We start from the raw sequence: 25,404 nt of genomic DNA, 5'->3' as shown, positions 1-25,404 counted from the left end.
CCACTTCTGCTAGCAGGGTTTCTGAACTGCAGGTATTCATGGCAGTGGAACCTTTCCTCATCTTCTGACCAGACAGAGTCTTTCTCAGAACTAACCCCTCCTTTATGCCCAAGGTGGTGACAGATGCCTCTGTAAATCAAGCCATACATCTGCCTAACTTCTTCCCCAAACCACAAAACAAAAGTGAAAGAATTCTTCATTCAGTGGATGTACATAGGCAGCTTTGTTACTATCTTGATCGAACAAAGACTTTGAGAAAAATAGACCAGCTGTTTGTGGCCTTTGCCACCAGATCTGAAGGGAAAACAGTTTCCAAACAGATAATTTCTAAATGGATCTCTTGTATCTCCTTCTGTTACAGCCGTCCTGATAAAAAGCCAGCTGATGTTGTCAGGACACACTCTAATAGGGCAACTGCTGCCTCTAATGCCTTCCTAAAAGGGGTACCCACCAAGGATATCCTGGAGGCTGCTACCTGGTCTTCAGTGCATACCTTCACAAGACATTACCACTGATCAGCCTTCTCCAAGTCCAGAGCAGGATTTGCCACTGCCATCATGTAGGGCATACTTTCCTCACCTTAATCCATCTTCCACCCTTCTTCTCAGCTTTGGGAATCATCACACAAAAAAGGACTGCAACAGTGAAACATGAAAAGTATAGTACAGTTGTGTAGACGTACCACAAATGTAGATGTCTGAGTGTATTTACTGTTGCAGTATTCTTTCCCCCCCCCCTCCTTCCCCCTAGCCTACAGGGTAGGCTTGAACAAGCTTCTCCTTTAGTCAAGGGGACTATCCTCTTGCCTCTTTCCTTGTTTAAATTATCTGTCAAAGACCCTTGACTTTGTCTTCCATCTAGGAGGGCTCTTACCTTCAGGAGGCAATATAAACTGAGATCATGACATCGGCTGACTCCCCTTGTACCCACGCATACTGATGTTGGTCAGGGCATCTGCCGGCTGTAGGAGGGGGGTCGATTTTTCTTTAGTAGTTGGGCTGGCTTCCATGGTGAGAAATCCCACAAGTCAGGACTGCGACAGAGAATACACTCAAACATTTACATTTATAGTAAGTATACACAACTGCCCTTTCATCCTACATCACTGCATCTGCAGAGATTAGGCTTTTATTAAATTGTTCAAAAAATATTTAACCAATAGAATAATTATTGTTACAAATGGTTCAGAAACTAGCTAGCTAGCAGAATATTCACTGTGAACTCTGAGCCTAGCACATCTCCATACAGACTTACTGTAAAGGTTATGCTGTATATGTCTAGACCCAGTGTTATTTTTCTATATATATTAATGATCTATCAAAATATCCTAAGGACACATAATCCTTTATTCAAAGGATTTAATTTTTTGCAATCAGCAGGAAAACTGAAAACATCCAGAGTAAACAACAGAACGACTTCTTCGCTGTTTAAAAATGGACACAAGTCGACAATTTTTTCAAGCAACATCACCACCTTGCACTTCTCTGTCTCTTAATGGGTCAGCAATACACAACCCCTAAATTTACAGAACTGTTAAACTCCTCAACAGCTCACTTCAAACAACAGATGATCCCCAAATGATGGCTTGACTCCCCACTTATTATTTAAGCATCATATAGGCGCCACTGTTAATAATTATGATATTTTAACAACTAAAGGGTTCATACAGACATTTCAGCCTGTTCAACCCCCTCACCATCACCACCACCACAAAATACCACACAGCTGGATTCTTAGTCCCTGTACAGGAATATGCTCTTCCAGTCACAGTATTAATCTCTTCTTCAATGCTACAATTCCACAAAGTTCTACAAAGAACTGTAAACAAAATTTATTGATCCATAATTTTCTGGGGAAGCCCTCACATCACTGTAAAACACTAATAAAGGTTAACTTGCTCCCATTCTCGTAATGGACCACCATTTACCTTTCCACCCTAAACATCAACTCTTTCATATTAACTATTGTCCACTTCCCTCAAAACAAGCTGACTTTATAAAACTGCAACTATCTCCTCAGAACCCTTTAAGTTTAAACCTAAATTCTTAAGGGACCAAAGTTTAACCCAATTGCCAGTGAAAGATCCTTCAACAAAAATGTCCCATCTAATTGGAACTATCTTCCATATGATATTACTTATGAAACCAACTATTCTGTTTTCAACCAAAGATTTTAATCTACCTTACTGGCACCAGAGGCTATCACCCTTTTAGAGATAATAAATAATGATCTGCCATGGCCTAAAAATACTGCAGTCATATCTAGCATTTTTATTGTGTGAATACCTTCTTAACTGTTATTAGCTATATTGTACTTGCATACCCTCAAAAGTGTCACATGTGCTATTTCAAAAGTTAATTATTGTCATAGTATACTTGTCTGCAAATATTTTGAATGAATACCAGTGTTCTTGTACTTCTGTTTTTCAGTAGTCTATGTCCATGTGTTGCACTGCTGCATTCTTGTAAATGCTTGTATTGCAACTGAGATTGTTGCTTCAGACTGTAGCTGAAAAGCTGTTCTTATCCAACTAATAAATAATTAATTCAATATATATCTTCTTTTAGATGTATATATAGAGCAGACTGCTGGAGGTGAAAAATATCTGTATGACGGCAGACTGGGAAGTTACACCCCTGGGATCCCACCTGTGTCCCTGCTGGACAGGAGAAACATGTGCTGACTTTGTGGGAACATGAGCAAAATTCTTGGCTAGCCTTATAAGGGCCTCCAGGCCAATAGCCTAGTATCATCCTATGAATCTGTGAAGCACTATTACCTGCACTGTAGATGCAATGGTATCTGCAGGGAAATACAGACAGCCTATATTAATGGTACTCAGAAAGCATTCTCTTTCTGAGCATAAAGAAGTGTGATGCTTTACATTTTCAGAAGAGTACTCTGCACTTTAATAACAACATTGCTGATCATATAGTCAGAATGGAGACTATTGTGCATATCTAAGAATGCTTAAATGTAATGGTTCTGGTTTGATCATAGTGTCTCCATTGTGGTGATGCCACATAACACTTAATAGGACAGGAGTATAAAATGGAGAAACAACCATTCCGCTACATGCATTGCACAGATCTGGCCATTGTAAGACTGATGTAGCTTTTCTGTACATCTCCGATGAAGCACTCTGTACAACTGGAGCAAATTCAAAGACTTCTCATAATGAAAATAGTAAGGCTACAGATTTTGTGCTGCACTTATGGTGCACAGGAATCACTATTGTATTCTTTATCATATGGGCTTCATGAAGGTAATCTATATATGGTCCTCAATGTGCTGTTCGACCCATTTTTTCCAAAAGGTTATACTAGGATAATACATTTCCTTGGCTAACACCAGGTCAGGAAATATTATAGTAATGCTAAAAATAAGCAGGGGAAAAAGAGGGTTCAGTTCTTGCCAGTGTCTGCCTTGATGATGGAACTGGATAACAATTTCCAGTTAAACAATGCCCATTTTTGTTGAGCTTTTAAGTAATTATTAAATGTTTTATATGGAATAAGAAAAACAGATGTTAAGTAGTTAAGTCAATTCTCTCAAAAGTCAGTAGATCTCAACGTTTGGTTTGTATGCTATGAACCTATAAATGCTGTGCTGTAAAGGAAATATAAAGGATGATCATTTATAGTCTGATACTGCCTTCTTGGATTAGCTGAGTTAGAGCACATGTGGGCCACTAATCTCCTCGGATGAAGTGATGATTGAACACTTTGTCGCAGAAGTTATTTAGTTATTTATTTTCTTTTTTAACTTGTTTGCCTGGGTAGAGCTCTGATAATCCTGTCCAATTTCATTCTCAGTTTAGAAGCAACTTCAGTCTCTGCCTGGAATATTCTATAAGTATTTAATAGACATGTAACAGCATCTTGTGACATGAATGGACATAGCAGGGCTATACGGAAAACTCCCAAGTAAGGACTTTGAAATATGTAATTTGTTTTATATTTGAAGGAGCAATAATAAAGTGAAACTTTAATACAAGACATTACATCTGTATGAAAAAAATACACCTGTATAATTTTATACAGAGCACTGCTGATACCTTATATTTTATCTCACAGCGTACTACTTCATTGTAGTCCTAAACTGATTTTCACTTTACAGTTTGGGCACACCAGTGTTGTCTTTTGTGTGTGCTATCAATACCATTCTAGATTGCGTTGTGTGGTATGTAGTCCCTTTATATAAAAATCAAAAATTAGTAGGAACACAGTGTTCTCATTTGTTCTTTCGGCAGATTATATGGTGTCTGACTAGACTCAGCTTCTCTAGCCACTGAAACTACAGGGAGGTAAGATAATGAATTTCTTTGAACATAGGAGAAAATAGTGAGGTTATTCAAAATGCTAAACAAAACCTTTTACAGATTTACACAACATTAAAGTTATATGATCTATGGAACAAACAGAATACAGATATATGTTTTGAAAATGTGCAGTGATTCATTTGAGCACAATTTTAATGCTATAGAACCAATCTACTCAATACTAAGTTTTGCATATCTTTTGAGTGAAAAGTTATAAACATTAATAAAATATAGTGAATATGCATTCCTTCTTAATTGACAAATGTATCATTTTAATCATATCATTTGATTTGTAGGAGAAGTTGACCTTCAGATGCTCCGTAAAGTTGAAGAGAAGCACCCAGAAGTCCACATTAACAATGACATTGTAGAACCAAGTGCAGAACATGTAATGCTTTACAAAGGTATGGCTGTTTTCACTTCTCTGCATTTTGTTTGAATGTGCACTTACTGGAGAGAAAATTCCATATCTTGGATGTGAGGAAATTTCACTGCTCTTTTACTCTTATAATTGAACTTATCCATTTATGAACCTGACAAATATTCAACATCGCTCACTCTTTTACATACATGAGTGAAGGCTGAAACACTAGGTCCTGATTTATATGTCTGCATTTTTTACTTATTTTTTGACTGGGTAGGCCCACCAGACACAAGTAACCCTTTTTCGTTAGTCACCTGGGAGCAGCGTGTGGTTATGTTGCTTGTTCCGAGTCAAGTAGTCTGCAAGTGGGACTTCAGGAAATCAAATCCAGGACTAAGGGATAATGCTCATTAACAGTGTGTAGCCTTAAATCTCTGAGTTAAACTGCCAGATACTTCCACTTTTGCCATTTACTATGACATCCTTTTAGTTCCCCATCTAGTTCTTGCTTGCCTCTGTGCATAGGGTTGCCACCTTTTCAAATGCCCAAAGTGAGACGTTTTTGTAGAAACGTCAGATTTTGTAGGGCAAAACATACCCACAGCCAGTACAAAAGACAAAACTTCATTTTTTTGCCTAAATAAAAGCTTACTCTTGTAGCATTTTAGTTGCTTATTCTGTTTCTTATAACATTTAGGTGTTTCAGATACAAAATAACTGTTTTATGCAACTATTAAAGAAAATATAGGAAACGTTTTTGTCCTAAAATCTCAGGACATTTGCCATTTTTTCAATTTTTTGCAGGACACAACTGCCCAAAGAGGGACTGTCCCTCGCAAAGTGGGACAGGTAGTAACCCTATCTGTGCATACAAGCCTTGGTATTTTCTCTTGATAGATGGCACACAGGTATGCAGCAACATAATGAAGACAGTAATGTTCATAGGATGAGAAGTGTCTTTGCAAAATCAGAGGAATGCAAAACTGTATGATAGTTTTTATTCAGTGCAATGCAATAAAAGTTAATTCACTTGAGTAACAGAAACCAAGGAAATGCAACATGCTGTGGAAATACAGCCTAACATCAACAACAGGAAAAGACATCTTGGCATAATTACATTAAGTGATCTGAAAGTGGCTATTTAGTGTAATAAGACAGTAATGACAGCTGGGAATGTGTAACTGGGATGCATGGTGCAAGGCAATACAAGCAAAAATGAGAAATGTTCATCCTTGTAGGCAATGTCTTTGGCCACATTTTGAGAACTGTGCACAGTTCTAGAAACCACATGCCTAAAACAACAGTGACAAAATGAAGGTTTAAGTAAAGAAAGGGATAGGTAATTCACAGGGTCTGCAAGAGCATCATTATGGGCTTAAACCACAGCAACTCAACATGTATGCTATAATAGGCAGGAAAGTGTGCGTGTGTGTGTGTGTGTGTGTGTGTGTGTGTGTGTGTGTGTGTGTGAGAGAGAGAGAGAGAGAAGGAAAGGCCTTGCTAAAAAGCACCTCTAAGCCCAAGCTAAAAGTATGTTTCTGAAGGGAAGACTTTCAAGGGAGTGGGCAGATATGATAATGAAGACAGGTTTAGAAGGGCTTGTATGAACTATGATAAAGTTACTTGGTATAAAGGCGAACAGAAACCCATTCTTAGTTTAGCACTTTCATCTCATAACGAGACTTCATGAGATCTGTTATTAAAACCCTCATAGCCCAAAAAGAAACCATTTAAGATTCATTGGTCAGTACACCATCAGTAATTCAATTTCAAACACAATGTTAATTGAGTAAAAAAACAGCAGTACAGCAGTAAATACAAATTAATAAACCCATTTTAAGTTTTAAAATCTACATATCATATCTGATCTTTACAAAAACTCACAATTTATCTTGGTAAGCAAACTAAATAAATAAATAAATAAAAATAATAATAATGATATTAGGGAAACTGAGAGATTTTGTTAGGAACTTAGTATATACAGTTGGCATAACATACAATAACCTAAAACAATGCTTGTGTCTGTATTTGTGTATAAAACTGTTCAGGGGATCATAGCTTAGCTGCTCTTAGCTTTAAAATGGGAGCCAAGGACACTTGGTCATTAAGTCCGGGGGGGGGGGGCAATGGCTTTCAGTTTCACTTGCCATAATAACTCCAGTTATTCCCTGAGTGATTCCTATTGACCACCCTAGGGTTTTGATCAACTTGTTCAAGTATCCAAAAAAAAAAAACACTCTTCTTACAATTAGTGCAATGTTTTGCTAGTGTATTAGTAGATACCTCCTTCCTAATATCTTTATGTTCATATATTCTTGCTGTTTTACGAACATAATATGAGAAACAGATTTTGGAATATGCAAAATAAACCACCCCTTTTGATTGACAATTAAAATGTCTGTGTGCTTTAAAATTCCACACGATTCCTGGAATAACTAAAGATTCACAGTTTATTTTATATGAACATTGTTTACAAGCCCCACATTTGTATATCCCATTTTTATTCTTATTGCCTATTGCTTGCCTTTTCTTATGACCCCTTTACAAGATATCCTTGTCATTGGGTCCTCTCTTACAAATAAATGTAGGGGCCATGGAAAAAACTTGCAGTGTGTTGGGCTTCTTAGAAAAAAATATACTAGCACTTTACTTTAATGTCTGTTCTTCCTTGCTTAGGTTGTAAACTTTCCTTTTCTTTTGATAATTAGTTTGCTAATTTCAAAAGAAAAGGAAAGTTTATTACCTAAGCAAGGAATAACAGACTTTACTAAGACATCTTAGTAACAATTCAAATATTAAGATAAAGAAACCAGACAAGTGGTCAGGGATTGTAATTATGGGCCACTGGATATATGGAGGAAAAATTATGCAAATACTAAATAGTAATGAAAGATACATTCAGGTATCCAGAAATGAAATCAATATGTGCTATATGAACATTGATCTACTACAGGAAGATCAATATTTACAAGGATTGATTGATAGGGACCTGTTGGAATTCTTAAAGGTCCCTAAATCAACAGTGCTGTCTATTTTTGGAATACCCAAGGTCCATAAAATATTGAGGGCTCCCCCCTTAGACCAATCATGGCAGCTGCAGGTACAAAAACGTATCCACTAGCAGTGTATATAGATAGGAAACTGAAACTTTTTATAAAAATGCACAGCCATATTTTAATAAACTCTTGGGACTTTTGGGGTAAAATCACCAATAAGCTATATTCTTTGAATACCTTGCTAGTTCCAATAGATATTGTTGACTTGTTTTCTGTAATACCTCATGGTCGAGAGATAGAGTGGTTTGAAAGGGTTGTAATGGATTGTGACTTTGTGAATGCATTTGAACTTAGGTTATTAACATAATATATGGAAACAGTACTTGCAAACAATTTTGTTTACTTTGAGGGGGAGTTTTATAAACAGGTGGGCAGTGTGGCAATGGGAGTTGCCTGTGACCCAATGTTCATTAACACATTACTATGTTATTGGGAGAAACAATTTGTATTTAATTTCCAACACTTTCAATATGTACCACTTTAGTAGAGATTGCTGGATAATATTTTTTTTATGCAAATGGGAGTGCCTTCGTTGAAGGTTGGGCATCAAGCTGGCACCTTGGCACTGTGAAAATCTACTGCCAATCATTAGTGGACCAGAGTTCCGCTATGGTGACCCCTAACTGGGAAAAGCCGAAGGAACAACAACATGGGATGCCTCTACAAAGGACTTAGATGAATTTATGGCATACATTAATGGGACCACAGATTTTTTAAAGTATACACATAATTGCAATTTTAAAACTATCAATTACTTAGATGTGAGTATAACTAAATACACACAGAATTCAAATTTTTCTTCACAAATTCATAGGAAGGACACACATTCAAACTCCTACTTACATTATGGGAGTGAACACCCCCTACCTTTAAAGAAAAACATCATTAAAGAACAAATGGTTAGGTCAGCCCACTCAAACCCATGCTATGAACATTTTGTGGATGAAATAGAAAAGATAATTTTTTTTTTTTTTAGAGAGAGAAATTATCCTAGTAGTATTATTCAAAATGTAGCCTCTAGGGTTATGGAGGGATGGGAGAAAATATAAACCCTTACTGGGAGCAAAACATTTCAAACATAAAATGATGCTTTTGGATGAACTAAACAATAATAACCATACATCTCAACTGTTCAGATTTTTGCAGAATGTCTAGATTTTTGCCTATTTTTGATCTGTTCCTCTTAAAACTTGTGGTTTTCTGGCAAATCACTGGGATGATCTGAGGATTGGAGTAACTAAATAATGACATAAATTTGAGTTCCAGACTTCCTATTCTTCAGAAAAATACATGTTAACACAAATCATTTTATTGTAGCAACTAAGTTTATAAGATCAATATTTAAAATTTGTCCCTATTTTTGGTCCTTTGTCCCCTCAGTATGTCAAGCTTTGTCCAGATTTCTTGTGATAAAAGTTTGAGAGGTATGATAATAACTATAAGAGAGCCTTTAGTTTAAATTACAGTCGAGACTCCAGGAAATTGAAGAAACAATTAGAAAGTACTGGGATATTTTTTCCAAGATACCCAACACACTGGAAGTGTTTTCCAAGCCTCCTACATTTATTTATAAGAGAGGACCTAATGTGAAGGATATCTTAGAAAGGTGTGATAAGAAAATGAAAAGAATAGGCAGTAAGGATAAAAATGGGGCATACAAATGTGGGGCTTGTAAACAGTGTTCATATGTTGTAAACTGATTCTTTGGTTATTCCAGAAATCATGTGAAATTTTAAAGCCCACATATGCTTTAATCGTCAATCAAAATGGGTGATTTATCTTGCATATTGCAAAATTTGTTTCTCGTATTATGTTGGTAAAACAGAGAAAACGTCAACAGTAAGAATATATGAACATAACAAAGAGTTTAGGAAGGGGGTATTTATGAATGCTGTAGCAAAACATTGCACTGATTTAAGAAGAGTGTTTTGTATTTTGGATACTCAAAGAAGTTGATAAAAACCCTAGGGGAGGGTCAATGGGAATGACGCTTAGAATATCGCGAGTTCTAATGGCAAGTGAGACTGAATGCCAGTGCTCTCCCTGGACTTAATGACCAAGTGCCCTTAGTTCCCATTTTAAAGCCATGGGTGGCTAAGCTATGATCCTCTGAACAGTTTTATACACAAATACATATACAAGCATCATTTTAGGTTATTGTATATGATGTCAACTGTATAGATTAAGTTCCTAACAAAATCAGTTAGTTCTCCTAATATCATTATTATTATTTTTATTTTTCACTTAGCATGATGAATTATGAGTTTTTGTAAAGATCAGATATGATGTGTAGATTTTAAAACTTAAAATGGGGTTTATTCATTTGTATTTCTGCTGTGTTGCTGTTTTTTTAATCAATTGTGTTTGTAATGTAATTAGTGATGGTCTACTGACCAGTGAAACTGTCTTATATGATCTAAATTTGGGGTATGAGGATTTTCAGAACAGTTCTGATGAAGCCTCATTATGCGATGAAAATGTTAAACTGTAATGTATAGCTAGCAGTGTGTTCTGCAATAAATGGTTGGATATTTTTAAGAATGGGTTTCTGTTCACCTTTATACTGTGTAGTTTTGGTTTTATAGTTATATTGTCCTCGGTTATGGCAGTTACCTTTGGAGTTCCTTTTCTCACAATGATGATTGCAGATGCATGGAATGACATTCCTCAGTTCAATATGAAAGTAGTAACAGTAATAAAACTAAAATTGTATAGGATATGCAGATATACATAAAGCAGTTGCAGTAGAGTTCAAAAAGTAGTTTACAAGTTAAGAAGAAGCTGCTGTTTATTCTTTATGTATAATAACAAGCAGAATATGGCCAAACCATCTTTATCTGCTTACAAGTTCATTTTTTGAGTTTTAGTACCATATGAAAAACCTTCCATAAACAAAGAGAAAATCTTTGCTTTTAGATAGTTGTTTTACAGATTGTCAAATATGGATACTGTATTTTTTATTTCTTGCAAGCATTACAGTAGTCTTCTTTATGTCCATTTTTTCTTCTTTGAGAAATCTATTTTATTATCCTTTGTTGGCCATGTTATTCCCACTAGGGTACTAGTCTCTTTTCAGGGAAGACCTGAGGTGGTATTTCAATTACTAGGGGATATTTGATTAGCGCATCAGTGAACGATCCCCACTGTTTTTGACAGGTGATTGTGATCTGTAGTGAGAGTAGGGAGCAGGATGAGGAGACTATGGAGAGGTGGAGATATGCTCCAGAGAGGAGAGAAATGAAGGTCAACAGGACTAAGACAGAATATATGTGTGTGAATGAGAGGGAGGATAGAGGAATGGTGAGGATGCAGGGAGCAGAGATGGCGAAGGTGGATGAGTCTAAATTCTTGGGATCAACAGTTCAGAGTAATGGCGAGTGTGGAAGAGAGGTGAAGAAGAGAGTACAGGCAGGATGGATTGGGTGGAGAAGAGTGTCAGGAGTTATTTGTGACAGACGTGTACCAGTAAGAGTGAAAGGGAAGGTCTACAAGAGGGTAGTGATACCAGCTATGTTATATGTGTTGGAGACGGTGGCATTGACAAAATGGCAGGAGTCAGAGCTGGAAATGGCAGAGTTAAAGATGTTAAGATTTGCACTGGGTGTGATGATGGTGGACAGGATTCAGAATAAGTATATTAGAGGGTCAGCCCAGGTTGGACGGTTTAGAGACAAAGCCAGAGAGACAAGATTGCATTGATTTGGACATGTGCTGTGCAGGGATGCTGGGTATATTGGGAAAAGGAAGCTAAGGATGGAGCTGCCAGGTAAAAGGAAAAGAGGAAGGCCTAACATAAGGTTTATGGATGTGGTGAGAGAGGACATGCAGGTGGTTGGTGTGACAGAGCAAGATGTAGAGGACAGGAAGAAATGGAAGCAGATTATCCACTGTGGCAAACCCTAACGGGAACTGCTGAAAGAAAAAGAAGATGTTGGATTTTTTACATCAACCTAAGTTACCACCAGCTCAAGCATATAGGATCTCAGTTTAAAATCTCATCTAACACTCATGAGAGCACCCCCCCCCCCAATGCTGTATTACAGTGTCAGCAATCCAGTCATCTAGAGTGGGAAGAGAACCCACAACCTTCAGGATTTCCAGCATCAATTACAGGTGCTGTACTTACTGTAGCATTGATTCTTCTGCGGAGCTTCTATAGTTATGTTAGTGTAACCTGTCATAAGTTTTAAAGCCAACATGTACAGCTAATAATTTATATACCATCTGGAGTATTGTGTGAAGTGTACATGATTTAGCTTGTGAAAGGCAAACCAGTATAGCTAGAGTCACAAGTGCTATTCTCTACACAAAAGCTTTAAAAAACAAGGTGATAAAATAGCTTAGCATTGAAATAACACATTTAGAAAATACAGAAAGTGGAAAAGAAGCATGTGAGTGTAACAAAAATAGTACAAAATTACAGGACTACATGTTGTGAAAATATATTGTTGCATGCAGCTCTGAAGGCACCATCATCTTAATGGTATAAGTAGAGTTGAGATAGACTAAATACCTTAGAGGATCAGAATTTACTGTGTAACTTGTACAAAGTTAGATTTAAGCAGCTGGATAAATTTATATATAAAGAAAGAACGAGAACAGGGTCTGGAATGAAACTAATGTAAACTCCATTTAAACAGCGTCTTTTCATACATAATGTGATAAGAGAGACAGTAGTTAGGCAGAATTACTGTTTTCAGAGGTGTAGGTCACCTTGAGTATCAGCTTTGCATAGCAAGATATAATATGATACATTATGGTGGCATATTAAATTTCATCTAAGGGGAGGATTTGGAGGTCCACATCTGTGGGATAAGTAGAATGTGTTTTTTATCTTCTCCGTGTGAAAATGAGTATTTATACTGGTTTAAGCCAGCTTTATGTAATATTAATGTCTGTTTTGTGAAACTTTCACTGCTAAGACCCATTGTATTTCTTCTGTACTAGTTGACAAGGGATGGGTTGTTTTTTCTGAGCTACCTTGACTAATATACATGTTACAATGACATAACAAGGAGGCATGTTCACTTCCGATTGTCTGAAGGGAAAGGCAAGTTTGATAATTTCCTAGTAATGATATAAAAGTGTGAAAAGAATCCTTATCTAAATGCAGTGTTCTAAAAAGTATACTCTTTTCTAGCGTGCAATTCTGCTACCGTGATTATCAGATATGACAGAAATGATGTTACAGTTATACAGCATTGCAGAACAACTTATTGTGCATAATGCTTTAAATTTCTTGAAAGGACTACTTAAAAATCATAGAGTCTGATTGCCATGGGCATAAGATATTAAAATGAGTTAATTCTTTCTGTTTTGTTTATTATGATTATCATGTTGTTTTCTGTGTTATCCCACAAATAAATATAATCATAAATTTCTTTAATCAACATTTGTGTCTGCTAAAGAACTTGTCAGCAGGACTCCCGACCTTCAGAAAATGAGCTTCAAATGGAATAAGATGACATCATCAGAGTATGAAAAGCAAATGAAAGAGGAAAACGAAAAGAAAAAGTGGGACTTTATTCACATGATCCAGGTAAAGGTTTCATTAATTATCTGTTTATTTCATACTCTCACATTGTTGATGGTGTAGTAGATAAATTACAGGCTGACTATAGATTACAGGCTGACTATAATATATGAAAAAGCTACTTAGGTTGCTATGTAGAAGAAGAACAAAAGTCATACATTTCATTAACTCGTACAGTCCACACACATTCATACAGCAGGAGGAAATAAATGTGCTTGACATGGGTATGCAGCTGGGAATAGCAACAATCTTCTTCTTCTTTCGGCTTTTTCCCGGTTAGGGGTCGCCACAGCGGAGCATCTGTCCGCTCATGATTGGCAGTGGAATTTTACGGTGTTGAGTTGCCAGCCCAGCACACAACCTTCCACAGAAGGCACACACACGCACACACTCACACCTAGGGCCAATTTAGAGTGTCCATTTCACCTACTGCATGTCTTTGGGATGTGGATTGAAACTGGAGCACCCAGAGGAAAACCACGCGACCTCAGGGAGGACATGCAGACTCCGCACAGAAGGCACCCCAGCCGAGAATCGAACCAAAGAACCTCTTGCTGTGAGGTGGCAATGCTAACTGCTGCACTGATGAGGAACATTATAGCTTATACATCTTATTTTGAATATGCATAATTTGCAAAAATCAAAAAACAAACACATATTACCATTCAAATGTTTTATGCTAGGTAAACATACTTTGAAATGTACATCATGTTTTGGCTTGTTCACATGCACCCACATGACATGTTTCAGAAGGCTAGTGTGCAAATCAGTAAGCATAAAAACAAAGCAGTAAGCAAATAACAAAAAGCATCAGTATGGTGTTCTGCCAGTAAGAACATTGCACCAGTAGAATCCATGATCTTATTAACAGTAATGTGTGTGAGACACATCTGTCCCACAGTGGGAAACTGAAAGCAAAATCAATGTGATCCTTTTTTCCTTATTAGCAACGTATGCCCCCATTTTACTATTTAAGGTTTATATGTACAGTATATACATATTTAACTGTTTACAGTCATAAAATATAATTACTTTCCCGTTATTACTTAACTTTTCTTCTTAGATATCCGAAACAATAAAAAGGTATAATGGATTAGATGCTGCTGTATGTTTGTGTGGGGGAAGGGTACACCATTATAACTGGCAGCATCAACTCTAACTTTCAGTAGTTAATACAGTAGTGAGCAATTTAATGAGAAGCTTGTAAAAGCAAAACACATGCAGTTTATCACTGCTGTAGCCAAAATATGTTGTCACCACCTGCCTCGTTTACTCACACAAAATACCAGGACCATAGTGGGTTTTATTACCAGTTTATTAAAGAATATAGTGGTGGGGGGAATCTCTGGATATTCTCTGCCAGAATGGAAGATTGAGCCCCACAGACTGCTGCTATATACAGCTTAACCATGAACTATGAGCTGTTAGAGAGTGCACCCCAATAAGGCAGTGGGACAATACAGTTCTCAATACAAATCTCATCTGTCCTCTACTGTCCCATGTAGCTACACAGAAATATTTAGACCACAATGGACTTTGTGATAAATTTATTAAATAATACATTAACTCACCAAGAATGAAAACCTCACTATAAAGCAGAAAACCAGACCCTCATAAATAGCATAGAATGTCTGTTAATACCAAAGACCTACAGACTTGGTTGCATCTCAGATTGCTCTGTCTGTCAGACCTGTCACCTTCCCACTTAGTATCATTCTAATCATGTCCCAAGCAAACTCCACATTGACACTCAGAGTTTATTAACAGCTCTCAATTCCTTGTTTTGAAGTTGTGGCAACCGGGTAAAAAGATAGGAGTGGAGAAAAAAGGGCATGTGTGTGTGGCAACTGCCCTTAAGGCTTCACAAGGTAGCCTGCTCCTCCAACTTTTCTGCTCTAAGCAAACCACTTCAAAGAACCAAAATGTAACAAACTGTCAGCAGGTTAAAAATTCCAAAAACCTGTCTAAATCAACAGCAAAGTCTTGCCACTCAGTATTTGTTTATACATTTCTAACAATTTCCCAACCTAAAGAGACAGTTTGATGTAAAATAAGTCCAAATCCCCATGTAAGCAAATTTCAGTGCCCATAGGGTATAACCAGGTAGCATTTGTCAAAGAAAAAAAAAATACATTAACCTGATTAGAATGGCAAGAACACTTCTGTAATACAATGCACCACTAAAGTGGACAAATAAGCAATTAGGGAATTGTGGATCTGACTAGAATCCCTTGCTGACCCCTCCCTGTTGATCAGCCTTAAAACTCTTAATCCAATCCAAAACTGTATCCTGGGCCATAGTCACCTCAGACTGTGTTAAACTATGCTGAAGCTCACTAATATGAAATGTCCCAAAAATATAGCCAGGTAAACAGGGTAGCCCAAAAAGCATACACATGATGGTGATAAGCAAAACTATGTGTACCTGAAAATATAGCTATTACCATAGGTCTGCCAATAGGCTGGTACAAATCAGCTCAGATGCCCAGAATTCCGCCCTTCCTTTTTAAGAACCTGGCCTCAGCTAAATGCTTAGTAAACTCTTGAAGACCGCAGATTCTTGCAAACAAGCTTAATGCAACTAAGTGTACTCTCACGATACTTGTAGTTGCACTCCTTTCCCAAAAAAAGGTTATGTATTGCACTATCAGGTAAACTGACCAAGATCTCACTCCCATTGGCAAGTTATTCCAGAAACATCTAAATTTCTTAATAGCACGACATTAGCCCTCCTGATGTTGGGCACCAAGGAATTCCACCATAGAAGCTAGTCAATATCTTTGTCAATGATCATCTACTCATCCGGTATCGTATCCTTGAGAACAAAGCTGCTGTTACCAAGGCCAGCTGCTGAAATTTGCTAACTTGGAGGTGAGGATGATTATCACCAAAACATTGCAAATTCCTGGAATATGCTCAGAAGTGAAAAATAAATTAATAGATAAGCTATGTAGCACAAGCTGTCTCAGAATGGACTGCACCACCACTGATTTGGTAGAATTTTTTGTTCAAGATCTGTACTTTTGTCAGGTTATCAAAATGGTCACTTTGGCACACAACCATGGCAACCCAAATGGACACTAGTTACAGAAAATAATGCCCTCTCTCCATTCTGTAGTTCATGAAGGAAGCCTAGGCGATAAAAACTCCTGCCCATTAAAAGATGCACCCATACCAAATCCACAGAAGCATCTAGGAGAAATTGCAAAGCCTCATTAGTAACCCAATTTTCCTGCCAAAATGAACTACCACTAAAGTCTGTTAAAGGAGATCCGCACCCACAGACTGAAAAAACATGTGTATTTCATCAAGTTTTGATATTTCCTATATTTTAACAGCACTCTGGGACCATTTACAGTTTTTTTGAAAATTTTATACATGATTGTATACTCTTACCACATGGGATCTAGCATGTTAAAGTGGTTTCCAAGTATTACTAAGCCTCCTGCTATCCCACAATGCAGTGTTGGTCTCAAAACCATGACATCATACAGGCGTCCCTGTTCCCCAGTTGCTGTCACAGTATTCACTTAGCATCCATCCACTCTGTTGCTTCAGTCACAAACTTTTAACAAAACAATGGTTGCTTTTCAGTGGCTAATTATACCACAAGCAGTTGAAATGCCAAAAAACAGACTTTCAAAGGTTTTTTTTTTTGCTGCAGCTTCATGTTAGACTTGCTAATTTTTAAGTCTTTTGCTATCCTTGACTTGTAGTTCTATTCATCTCCCCTCTCCCTTCACACCACCTCCCTAGCTGTCAGACAGTGGTGGCAGAACAGGTAGCTTACATCCTTCTAAGTTGGGAACTGCTGATTGAGGGCTCAGTGTCTGTTATTCTAAAAGTGTATTAATTCTGGTTTAAGCACTTGGGCTTCAGGCCAGTTATTTTACATTAGAAGGGTTCGTGGTCTGCACTCTTGTGGGAGGAGAGGCTGGACTCTGCCCTTCTGAGCTGGGAATTTCTGGTTAAAGGCTTATAGTGCCTGCATATTCAAACTGCTTCTTACTGAAATTGGTACACCTTGTTTGCTGTAGCATAGACTAGATCCAGGGTTGCTGAATCTAGCTTTGTTTGTATAACTTGAGCACTAATCCAGGCATTCTTTAAAGTATTCAGTTGTATTTATTACTGCTTGGTAGTAACTTGATTAAAGTGTAGCTATCATTCTAAGTCTTTTGGATTAAGCACTTGGGCTTCAGACCAGTTGTTTTACATTAGGAAGGTTTGTGGCCTGCACTGTGGTGACAGGACAGGTAGCTTACATCCTTCTAAGTTGGGAACTGCTGATTGAGGGCTCAGTGTCTGTTATTCTAAAAGTATATTAGTTCTGGTTTAAGCACTTGGGCTTCAGGCCAGTTATTTTACATTAAGAAGGTTCGTGGTCTGCACTCTTGTGGGAGGAGTGGCTGGATTCTGCCCTTCTGAGCTGGGAATTTCTGGTTAAAGGCTTATAGTGCCTGCATATTTGAACTGTTTCTTACTGAAATTGGTACACCTTGTTTGCTGTAGCATAGACTAGATCCAGGCCTGCTGAATCTAGCTTTGTTTGTATGCTTGTTGTTTGTTTGCTTGTTATTTCCCCTGAAATGCTAATTCCACCTAAACACGGCTTTTCAGCACTTCTGCGGATCCCTAGTGATATCTGCATTGCTTACTGTACTTATTTCCTTGTTTCACTTGAAAGAAAGTTACTGTTTGTCATTTTTGCATTTTAGTTACCTGTAACACATTGCATTTAAGTTACCTGGCACTTGCCTACTAAAGCAATTATATAAGTCAGCACTAAAAAATTAAAAGCACTACACCCTCACAAACTCCCCTTGAGAACCTTGTTCCCCATTAGCCCTTTTTTTTTTCAATTATAAAGGAATTCCCAATACTATTCTAGCATGTCCAAAGGTCAGTTGTCAATCTCCTCTCCGGTCCAGCTGGTGAATCTGGGAATCTTGAGGCAATGTTACAACTGCCTCATGTACACAGAAAACCCTCTCCTCCTCCCAACAAATTCCAACACATGTGAGAGATGCAACCATATAGCCATGCTGGAGGCTAAGCTCTCTCAACTCAGTACTGGCATAACCAGTCAGGAGGAGAAAGAAACCACACTCACTACAATTCAAGTCTCACATAGACTACCACGACAGCAAACCAAACACATAAACACACAAAAATATACTCGGAGGCTCTAAATAAAAATCTGCCTACACAGCAGAGACCTCCAAAGCAGACACCCAAGCAACCGCTACCCCAAAACAAAACACGTACAACACATAGCTTACAAAGCCAGTGTGCCGAACAGTCACAGCCCTTAAGGCTAAACAACACACCTGATACACTTGTAATAGGTGACTCTATCATCAGGCACACTGACGTCCCACTCACCAGGCTGAACAAGGAGAAGGTCATGGTGAACTGCCTGTCGAGCGCTAGGATCCGCCACATAACACAAGCACTCAGGTCACTCCAAGACAAGTACAAATATGACTCATCACTCAGAAAACAAGACAAACCAGTAAATACAAAAAAGTGAACCGTAGAGCAAAAAACCAAATGGACTTGATGCCGAATAAAAAACAGTCACTGTAAGGTGAAAGTACCAACACCAGGAAAAGAGAACTCTCAAATAGTCCAATAAATTTTATTGAAGCGCTTTTTGTTTGCCTCCTAGGCAAACTTCTTCAGAAAACATTATTTCAACAATTAACAGGCTTTAAGTAGTGTGACATCATGATGAAATTGAAACTTATTAACACCAATTAATTGATATTGTGCTGTTAAGGATACACAAATTTAAAAGTAGTAGTGGACAATTAAAATTCTGTTGAGAACAGCAAGACAAAATGTAAACTTTAAAACATAAAAAAGAGACCTACATTTGAGGACACCGTGAACTGCCTAAATAAGCATAATTTGTATTTAAAAATGGATGCAAAACATCCAGTAAGTAAACTAGCTAAAAAACTCATGTACATCAAGTTCAAGTCACATTAGTCATGACCTCACATAAACAGTGAAAAATATATATATATGTACATGTATATGAATGTTAAAACAAACAATATATGTACAAATTGAACATCCCTAAAAACTCATGCAAGTGTCATTTAAAGTTGAAACCAACAAAACCGCTAGTCAGATGATGTACTAAGTGCCAAAAATACTAAAGAACTAAAAAAACAAACATAAAATGTAACCCCAAAACATGTCTGTTAGAGTTACCAGCTCTGAAAAGCAACACTTAAGTTATCTTTTTAAACTCAAAATGTGAAGTACACTGGAAATGGAACAAGCTTCATTCAAGCCAGGCATGTGATAGAATTCCAATCTAATTTGCCAATGTAGTTCCCTTTCCAGTAACTTAAGCTGAGTTGGCCCACCTCTACTATCCTGTACTACTTGTTCAGTTCCAATAAATTTAAAATGGTGAGTGGGATGGTCCAAGATATGCCTAGCCAACGCATTTGTTTCCTTATGTTTCCTTATTGCATACATGTGTTCATATATGCGGTCCCTGAGCTTACGCTCAGTCTTACCGATGTAAAACCCTGGACAATTTTGGCACTGAGCCAAATAGACCAGCGTGGTGGAGTTGCAATTTACCCTACATTTCAAGTGGAATTCATGGTTTTGAACAAAATAATAATAAAATTTCTTGGACTATTTGAGAGTTCTCTTTTCCTGGCGTTGGTACTTTCACCTTACAGTGACTGTTTTTTATTCGGCATCAAGTCCGTTTGGTTTTTTGCTCTACGGTTCATTTTTTGTATTTACAAATATGACTCAGACATTGTCCATGCTGGTGTGAATGACCTGAGACGTACCTCCCTGGACTACATGAAAAGAGACATAGAGGAGCTCTCTGAGCATGTAGCCCAGGCCGGTATGACCCTGACCTTGAGTAGCATCTTACCCTCACCAAGAATGATGCCACAATATGAAGACAAGATGATCAATTTCAACAATTGGCTTAAGTATTGGTGTCATTCAAAGGGGATCCAATGCCTGTCAGCCTGGGATGACATGCTCGACAAGCCACGATGCTTCACTAGGGACGGCTTGCACCTGTCACCCCTGGACTTTCGGATATTGGCAAAGGCTCTTGCTACCCCCATAGTGCCTTTTTTAGGCAAGGCTCAAAAGACAAACCCACCTCCATAGGTATCACAAGGGATAAGAAACTAAGAGTAATGCTACTCAATGCCAGAAGTCTAAACCTCAAGATGCACGCACTCAAAACTCTCCTTAGCATGGAGAACATCGATATCTGAGCAGTAACGGAAACCTGGTTCAAGGCTCCCGAGAGCACCTCAGCACTACCAGGTTATACCTCATGCCATGCTTTTCGGCCCCAAAACTTGGACCGAACCACAAAAAGAGGGGGAGTATCAATATTCGTCAAAGATACCCACACCTCCAGGTTGGTGGCACAGCACGAAGCATCAGAGACTATCCATGTGCAACTAACAGTGGGTAAAACTGCCTTCGAGTTTATAGCCTGCTACAGACCACCCTCCCAAACCCAGGAACCCCACTCGGCCTTCCTGAGAACACTGGAAAATATGAAGGTCTCTCCAAACACCATTATACTGGGCGACCTCAACTACCCAAACATAGACGGGGAGCATTACTCTAGCTCCAACACCCTAGTCCAAAGGTTCCTAGAATTTATAAACTCAAATGCTATGGAACAACTTGTTACCACTCCCACAAGAGGGGAAAATATGCTGGACCTGATCATCACCAACATGGGGACTCTATGCTCCAGACCAGAAGTGTATCCCTCATTGGTAAGATCAGACCATAAACTAATCTCAATGGATATTCACATCCCGACTCCACCCCCTGCCCTGAAAACCACAGTGAAAAACTTCTCTAATGCAAATTTCACACTCCTCAAATCTGAGGTGGAATCCTTCAAAGCCCCTGGGCCTGTGGAAAATACAGCCCAGACCACAGAATCCTTTATAAACGCATTCTATGAACACCTTCAGGAATGCATGGATCATGCAATCCCAAATAAAACCAAGTCCCAATCCTCCAAAGGCAGACGTCCTGTCTGGTGGACCCCAGCCATAAACAAACTATACAATAGAAGGAGGAAACTACTACATGATAGAGCAAAATCCCAAAAAGGGAAGGCATCTCTGATCAGTATTAGCAAAAAACTATGGGCACTCATAAAATCGTCTAAGGCCAGCTTCAAGAGAAAAACTGCACAGGACACTAAGGATAATCACAAGGCTTTCTTTAGTTATGTTAGGAACCTGGGTGGGAATTCCCAGATATGCTCAGAATTAGTCCAAAATGACAAAAAATACACCGAACCCACAGACATTGCCAACATCCTAGCTGACAGGTTCAGTGCAAACTTCTCCCCCTCCTCCCCACCAAAAGGGCAGATATCTATCCCAACAGAGTGCTGCCCCCCTGACATCTCAGATGCTCAGGTAAGAGCTGCCCCCTTCAAAGCAAAAAACACAGCATCAATGGGACCAGACGGTGCCCCGGGCTGTATCCTACATGAACTCCAAGAAGAGCTAAACCCAAACATAAAACTACTGTTCAATCTCAGCCTTACTACAGGATATGTACCCAAAGAGTGGCGTACAGCAACAGTGGTCCCTCTCCACAAAGGTGGTGCCTCAATGGATCCTGGAAACTATCGCCCCATAAGCCTGACTAGCTTGGTCTGCAAAGCTATGGAAAGGATCATCATGGACCTCATAAATAAAGATATTGGGGACCTACAGACACTAGATCCTACCCAGTTTGGCTTTGTTAAGGGCAGATCCTGCCTCTTAAACCTGGTTGATTTCTTTGAAACAGTCACTAAGGCCATTGACGAGGGGAAGGTGGTCCACACAGCCTACCTGGACCTCGCAAAAGCCTTCGATACAATACCCCACTCGGGCATTATAGATAAGCTCACCAGCTTAAATATAAACCCCTATGCCACTAGATGGGTTGCAAACTGGCTCAAGGACAGAACCCACATGGTTAGAATTGCTGGAGCCATGTCAGACTCCAAACCAGTTACAAGTGGCATCCCACAAGGCTCAGTCCTGGGACCTCTCTTGTTCGGTATATATTTCTCGGAGGTACAGGCCAACACGGAAGGACTGTGGCTGACCAAGTTTGCAGATGACTGCAAACTGGGCATCATAATCGACACTCCAGCCGACACAAGCATCCTCAAAAAGGGCCTCATAGAAACAGACAACTGGTGCCAGAGCCATGGCCTCAAGCTAAACGCCAAAAAGTGTATAGTCATCCCCTTTGGCAAAAACAAAGTGCCCACAAATTACCACATAGGTGATAATCCATTAAGTACAGAAGAAGTAATTAGGGACCTGGGGACCCAAGTTGATAGCAATCTCTCATTTGACAACCACGTGGTCAAAGTGGTTAGAAAAACATTTTATATAGCCCACCTAATCAAGAAGGGATTCACATCTAGATCAGGGGAGGTCATTGTGCCTCTTTACTCATCCCTCATCAGGCCCATAATTGAGTACAATGCCCCTTTTGGGATGTACCTTACCAGACACCTGCAGCAACTGGAAAGACCCCAAAGGTACCTCACCAAGAGGATCAAAGGGCTCAAACAGATGCCATATGCTGCCTGGTTAAAGAAACTCCAGCTCTACTCAGTGGCATACCACCTGCTCAGAGGCGATCTGTGCCTGACGTATAAAGCCATGTCCAACCCAGAATTAATGGACATGCTGCACCTCAGAAAATCCAAATCCCATCGAGCTACGTGCTCGAGAGACTTGAACCTCAGCACTGAAATAAATAGAACATGCTGGAGGGACAGATTCATAACCCAGAGGCTCCCTTCACTCTGGAATAAAATCCCAGTCCAGGTTAGGCAGAGTCCCTCATTCACTCTCTTCAAGAGGAATCTTGATGAGTGGATGGGAGATCGTAGGTTTACCCCGGGTATCTCTTCTGTGTCACTGTTAGACAGAGGCACAGTATACTAACCTCAAAAAAGGGCATAGCAAAATTATTTTAAAATGGGTGGCGAAAGCCAAACACACTTTGGCTAGGCTTATAAATGCCCTAGGGCAGATAGCCTAGTATGAACCTATGAACCTATGAACAGGTAATTTGAGCTGCTTACTGCTGTGATCAACATTTCACAGCAGGAGTCTTGAGTAATGGGCTGCTTACCTCTTCCAGTCTTACTCTGACAGTGGGACATTTTTTTAGCTGCACCACAGGCTGTCATGAAATTGCCATCAATGCTCAGTACCACTTCAGGAGGCACTGTTTTGCAAGCCTTTTGATATCCCATTCTCAGGCCTTCCTGTTGATGAAGATACAAAACATTTTGACTACTGTGGTGTAAAAACAAAGGGGGGGGGGGGTCAGTTCTAGGACATTACACTTTTGCATTAATCTGTATTAAAATCCATGTTACTTTCAGGATTTCTGAAATACTCAAGTGCTGCACCACAATTTAAATGAAGTTAATTTGTCCACAGCAGGATTACCAAACATTGCATTATGGCAAACTCAGGGCATTGGACATACATATTCTGTGTTCATTTACCAACTACAGTATGGTACCACAGTATGGTTGCCGGTGATTGTTATCTGCAACTTATAACAGATGTGGGGTCTTCTGTCATTCTTTCTATACTGTAAATTCCTTAACAACTGCTTGTATGTAAAGCACTGCATGTGCATATAAAGCATATATTCTGTGAAGTTTGTTTGTGTCTTTCAGCTTTTCCCAGTTAGCCACAGCGGAACTCCGGTCCGCTAATGATTGGTAGTTGATTTTTACGTGCTGAGTTACCAGCCCTGATGCACAACCTTCAACAAAGGTACGCCCATTCACGCATGTCTCCACGCAAAAGATGCTCTAGCTGAGAATTGAACCGGAGTGAGGGAAAAGCATATATTCTGTGAAGACAAGTGTATAAAAACTCCACAATCCCAATCATAAACTAGACCCACTTTTCTCAATACTGTTACACCGGAGTTTTCACCAGTGAGCATTCAGTGTGTCACTACACATTTTTGTTTCCTCCCATTCAGTTGAACAAATTAGCTATGCCTACTCTGTACATTTTTCCTTATAAATATACCCAGCACATCTGCTTATTAAGTCTGTCAAATACTGTTGTACCTTTACCCTTTCCTTTTATAAAATTCCATTCACCACTGTGGGTGCTGTGTGATGCTTCCAGGTCAGTTTTTGTCAAGAATGCTTAGTAAAAGGCCATCAAGATAAATATCTATCATACAGAGGCCATTGCATGGACTGACTTTGTCCAGACATACAATGGCAGACAAAACGCAATACTTATTCACCTTCTCTCAATACAGCATTATATACAACAGTCAATTTTTACTCAGTTGACTGCCACTGTAATACCCAAGCCCGGACATGGAAGGACATTATCCACAGATATAGTACTTCTGTTCACAATTCGTCCCTCGCTTTGTTTCAACAAATGGTATTTATTCTAATCCTGCAATATTTTATCATTACAACCCTTTCATGAACAGTTCCTTTGCATGACTGTAGTGTCACAGGCCTCTTCACAAATACCAGCCCAGTTATGTCTATTCATTTTCATCCACCATAACATGCTTCAACAAAGCATGGGACTATGTACTTGCTGCCCATAGCTACCCTTCACCCAGCCTGCAAATGCCTCTACAATACTGTTGCTCACTAACTTATTTTTTTAGTTGTTGCTGCAGAAAATCACAACTGCAGTGTCTGACTTTTGGACTACATCAAATGTTTTTACACACTGTCAGCTACATAAATCAACCTACTTATTGGATTGTTTGCCAATCCTCACATCTTGTAACTAGTGTAATACACCAATAACCATTGGCTTTACAATGGCATCAAGAGAAACACTTCCAGACTACACCACACACCTCGACTGACAACATTTTGAAAAATATCATTTAGCCTCTGAACCTGCAGCTACAACCACTTTTCTGTCTTCAAAATCCAAAGCATTACTTCTGCAGGATAAACACCATTACCTTTCTGCTAACTGATATCATTGTCGAGCTCTGTTTTCAAATTGTTGGTGTCACTGGGCTGCATATCGACCAAGTGACTTCACAAGTTCCTTCTCCATCAGTTGTACAT

General features: G+C 38.9%; 1 protein-coding gene across 3 annotated transcripts in view; it reads left to right on the top strand.

Moving 5' to 3' along the window:
• The window catches only part of LOC122804826 (histamine N-methyltransferase-like), a 432,475-nt gene that overhangs the window by 355,375 nt on the left and 51,696 nt on the right, over positions 1-25,404 (top strand). For all 3 annotated transcript variants that reach the window (XM_044074968.1, XM_044074966.1, XM_044074965.1), the window contains 2 exons: positions 4,618-4,725; positions 13,150-13,280. In XM_044074968.1, the coding sequence (XP_043930903.1) occupies positions 4,618-4,725; positions 13,150-13,280 (239 nt within the window). The remainder of the gene's footprint in view (positions 1-4,617; positions 4,726-13,149; positions 13,281-25,404) is intronic.

The sequence above is a fragment of the Protopterus annectens genome, chromosome 6.part0 (genome assembly GCF_019279795.1).
Source record: "Protopterus annectens isolate FY-2018-M chromosome 6.part0, PAN1.0, whole genome shotgun sequence".
Taxonomy (NCBI): domain Eukaryota; kingdom Metazoa; phylum Chordata; order Ceratodontiformes; family Protopteridae; genus Protopterus; species Protopterus annectens.
This window is presented reverse-complemented; position numbering and strand designations above follow the sequence as displayed.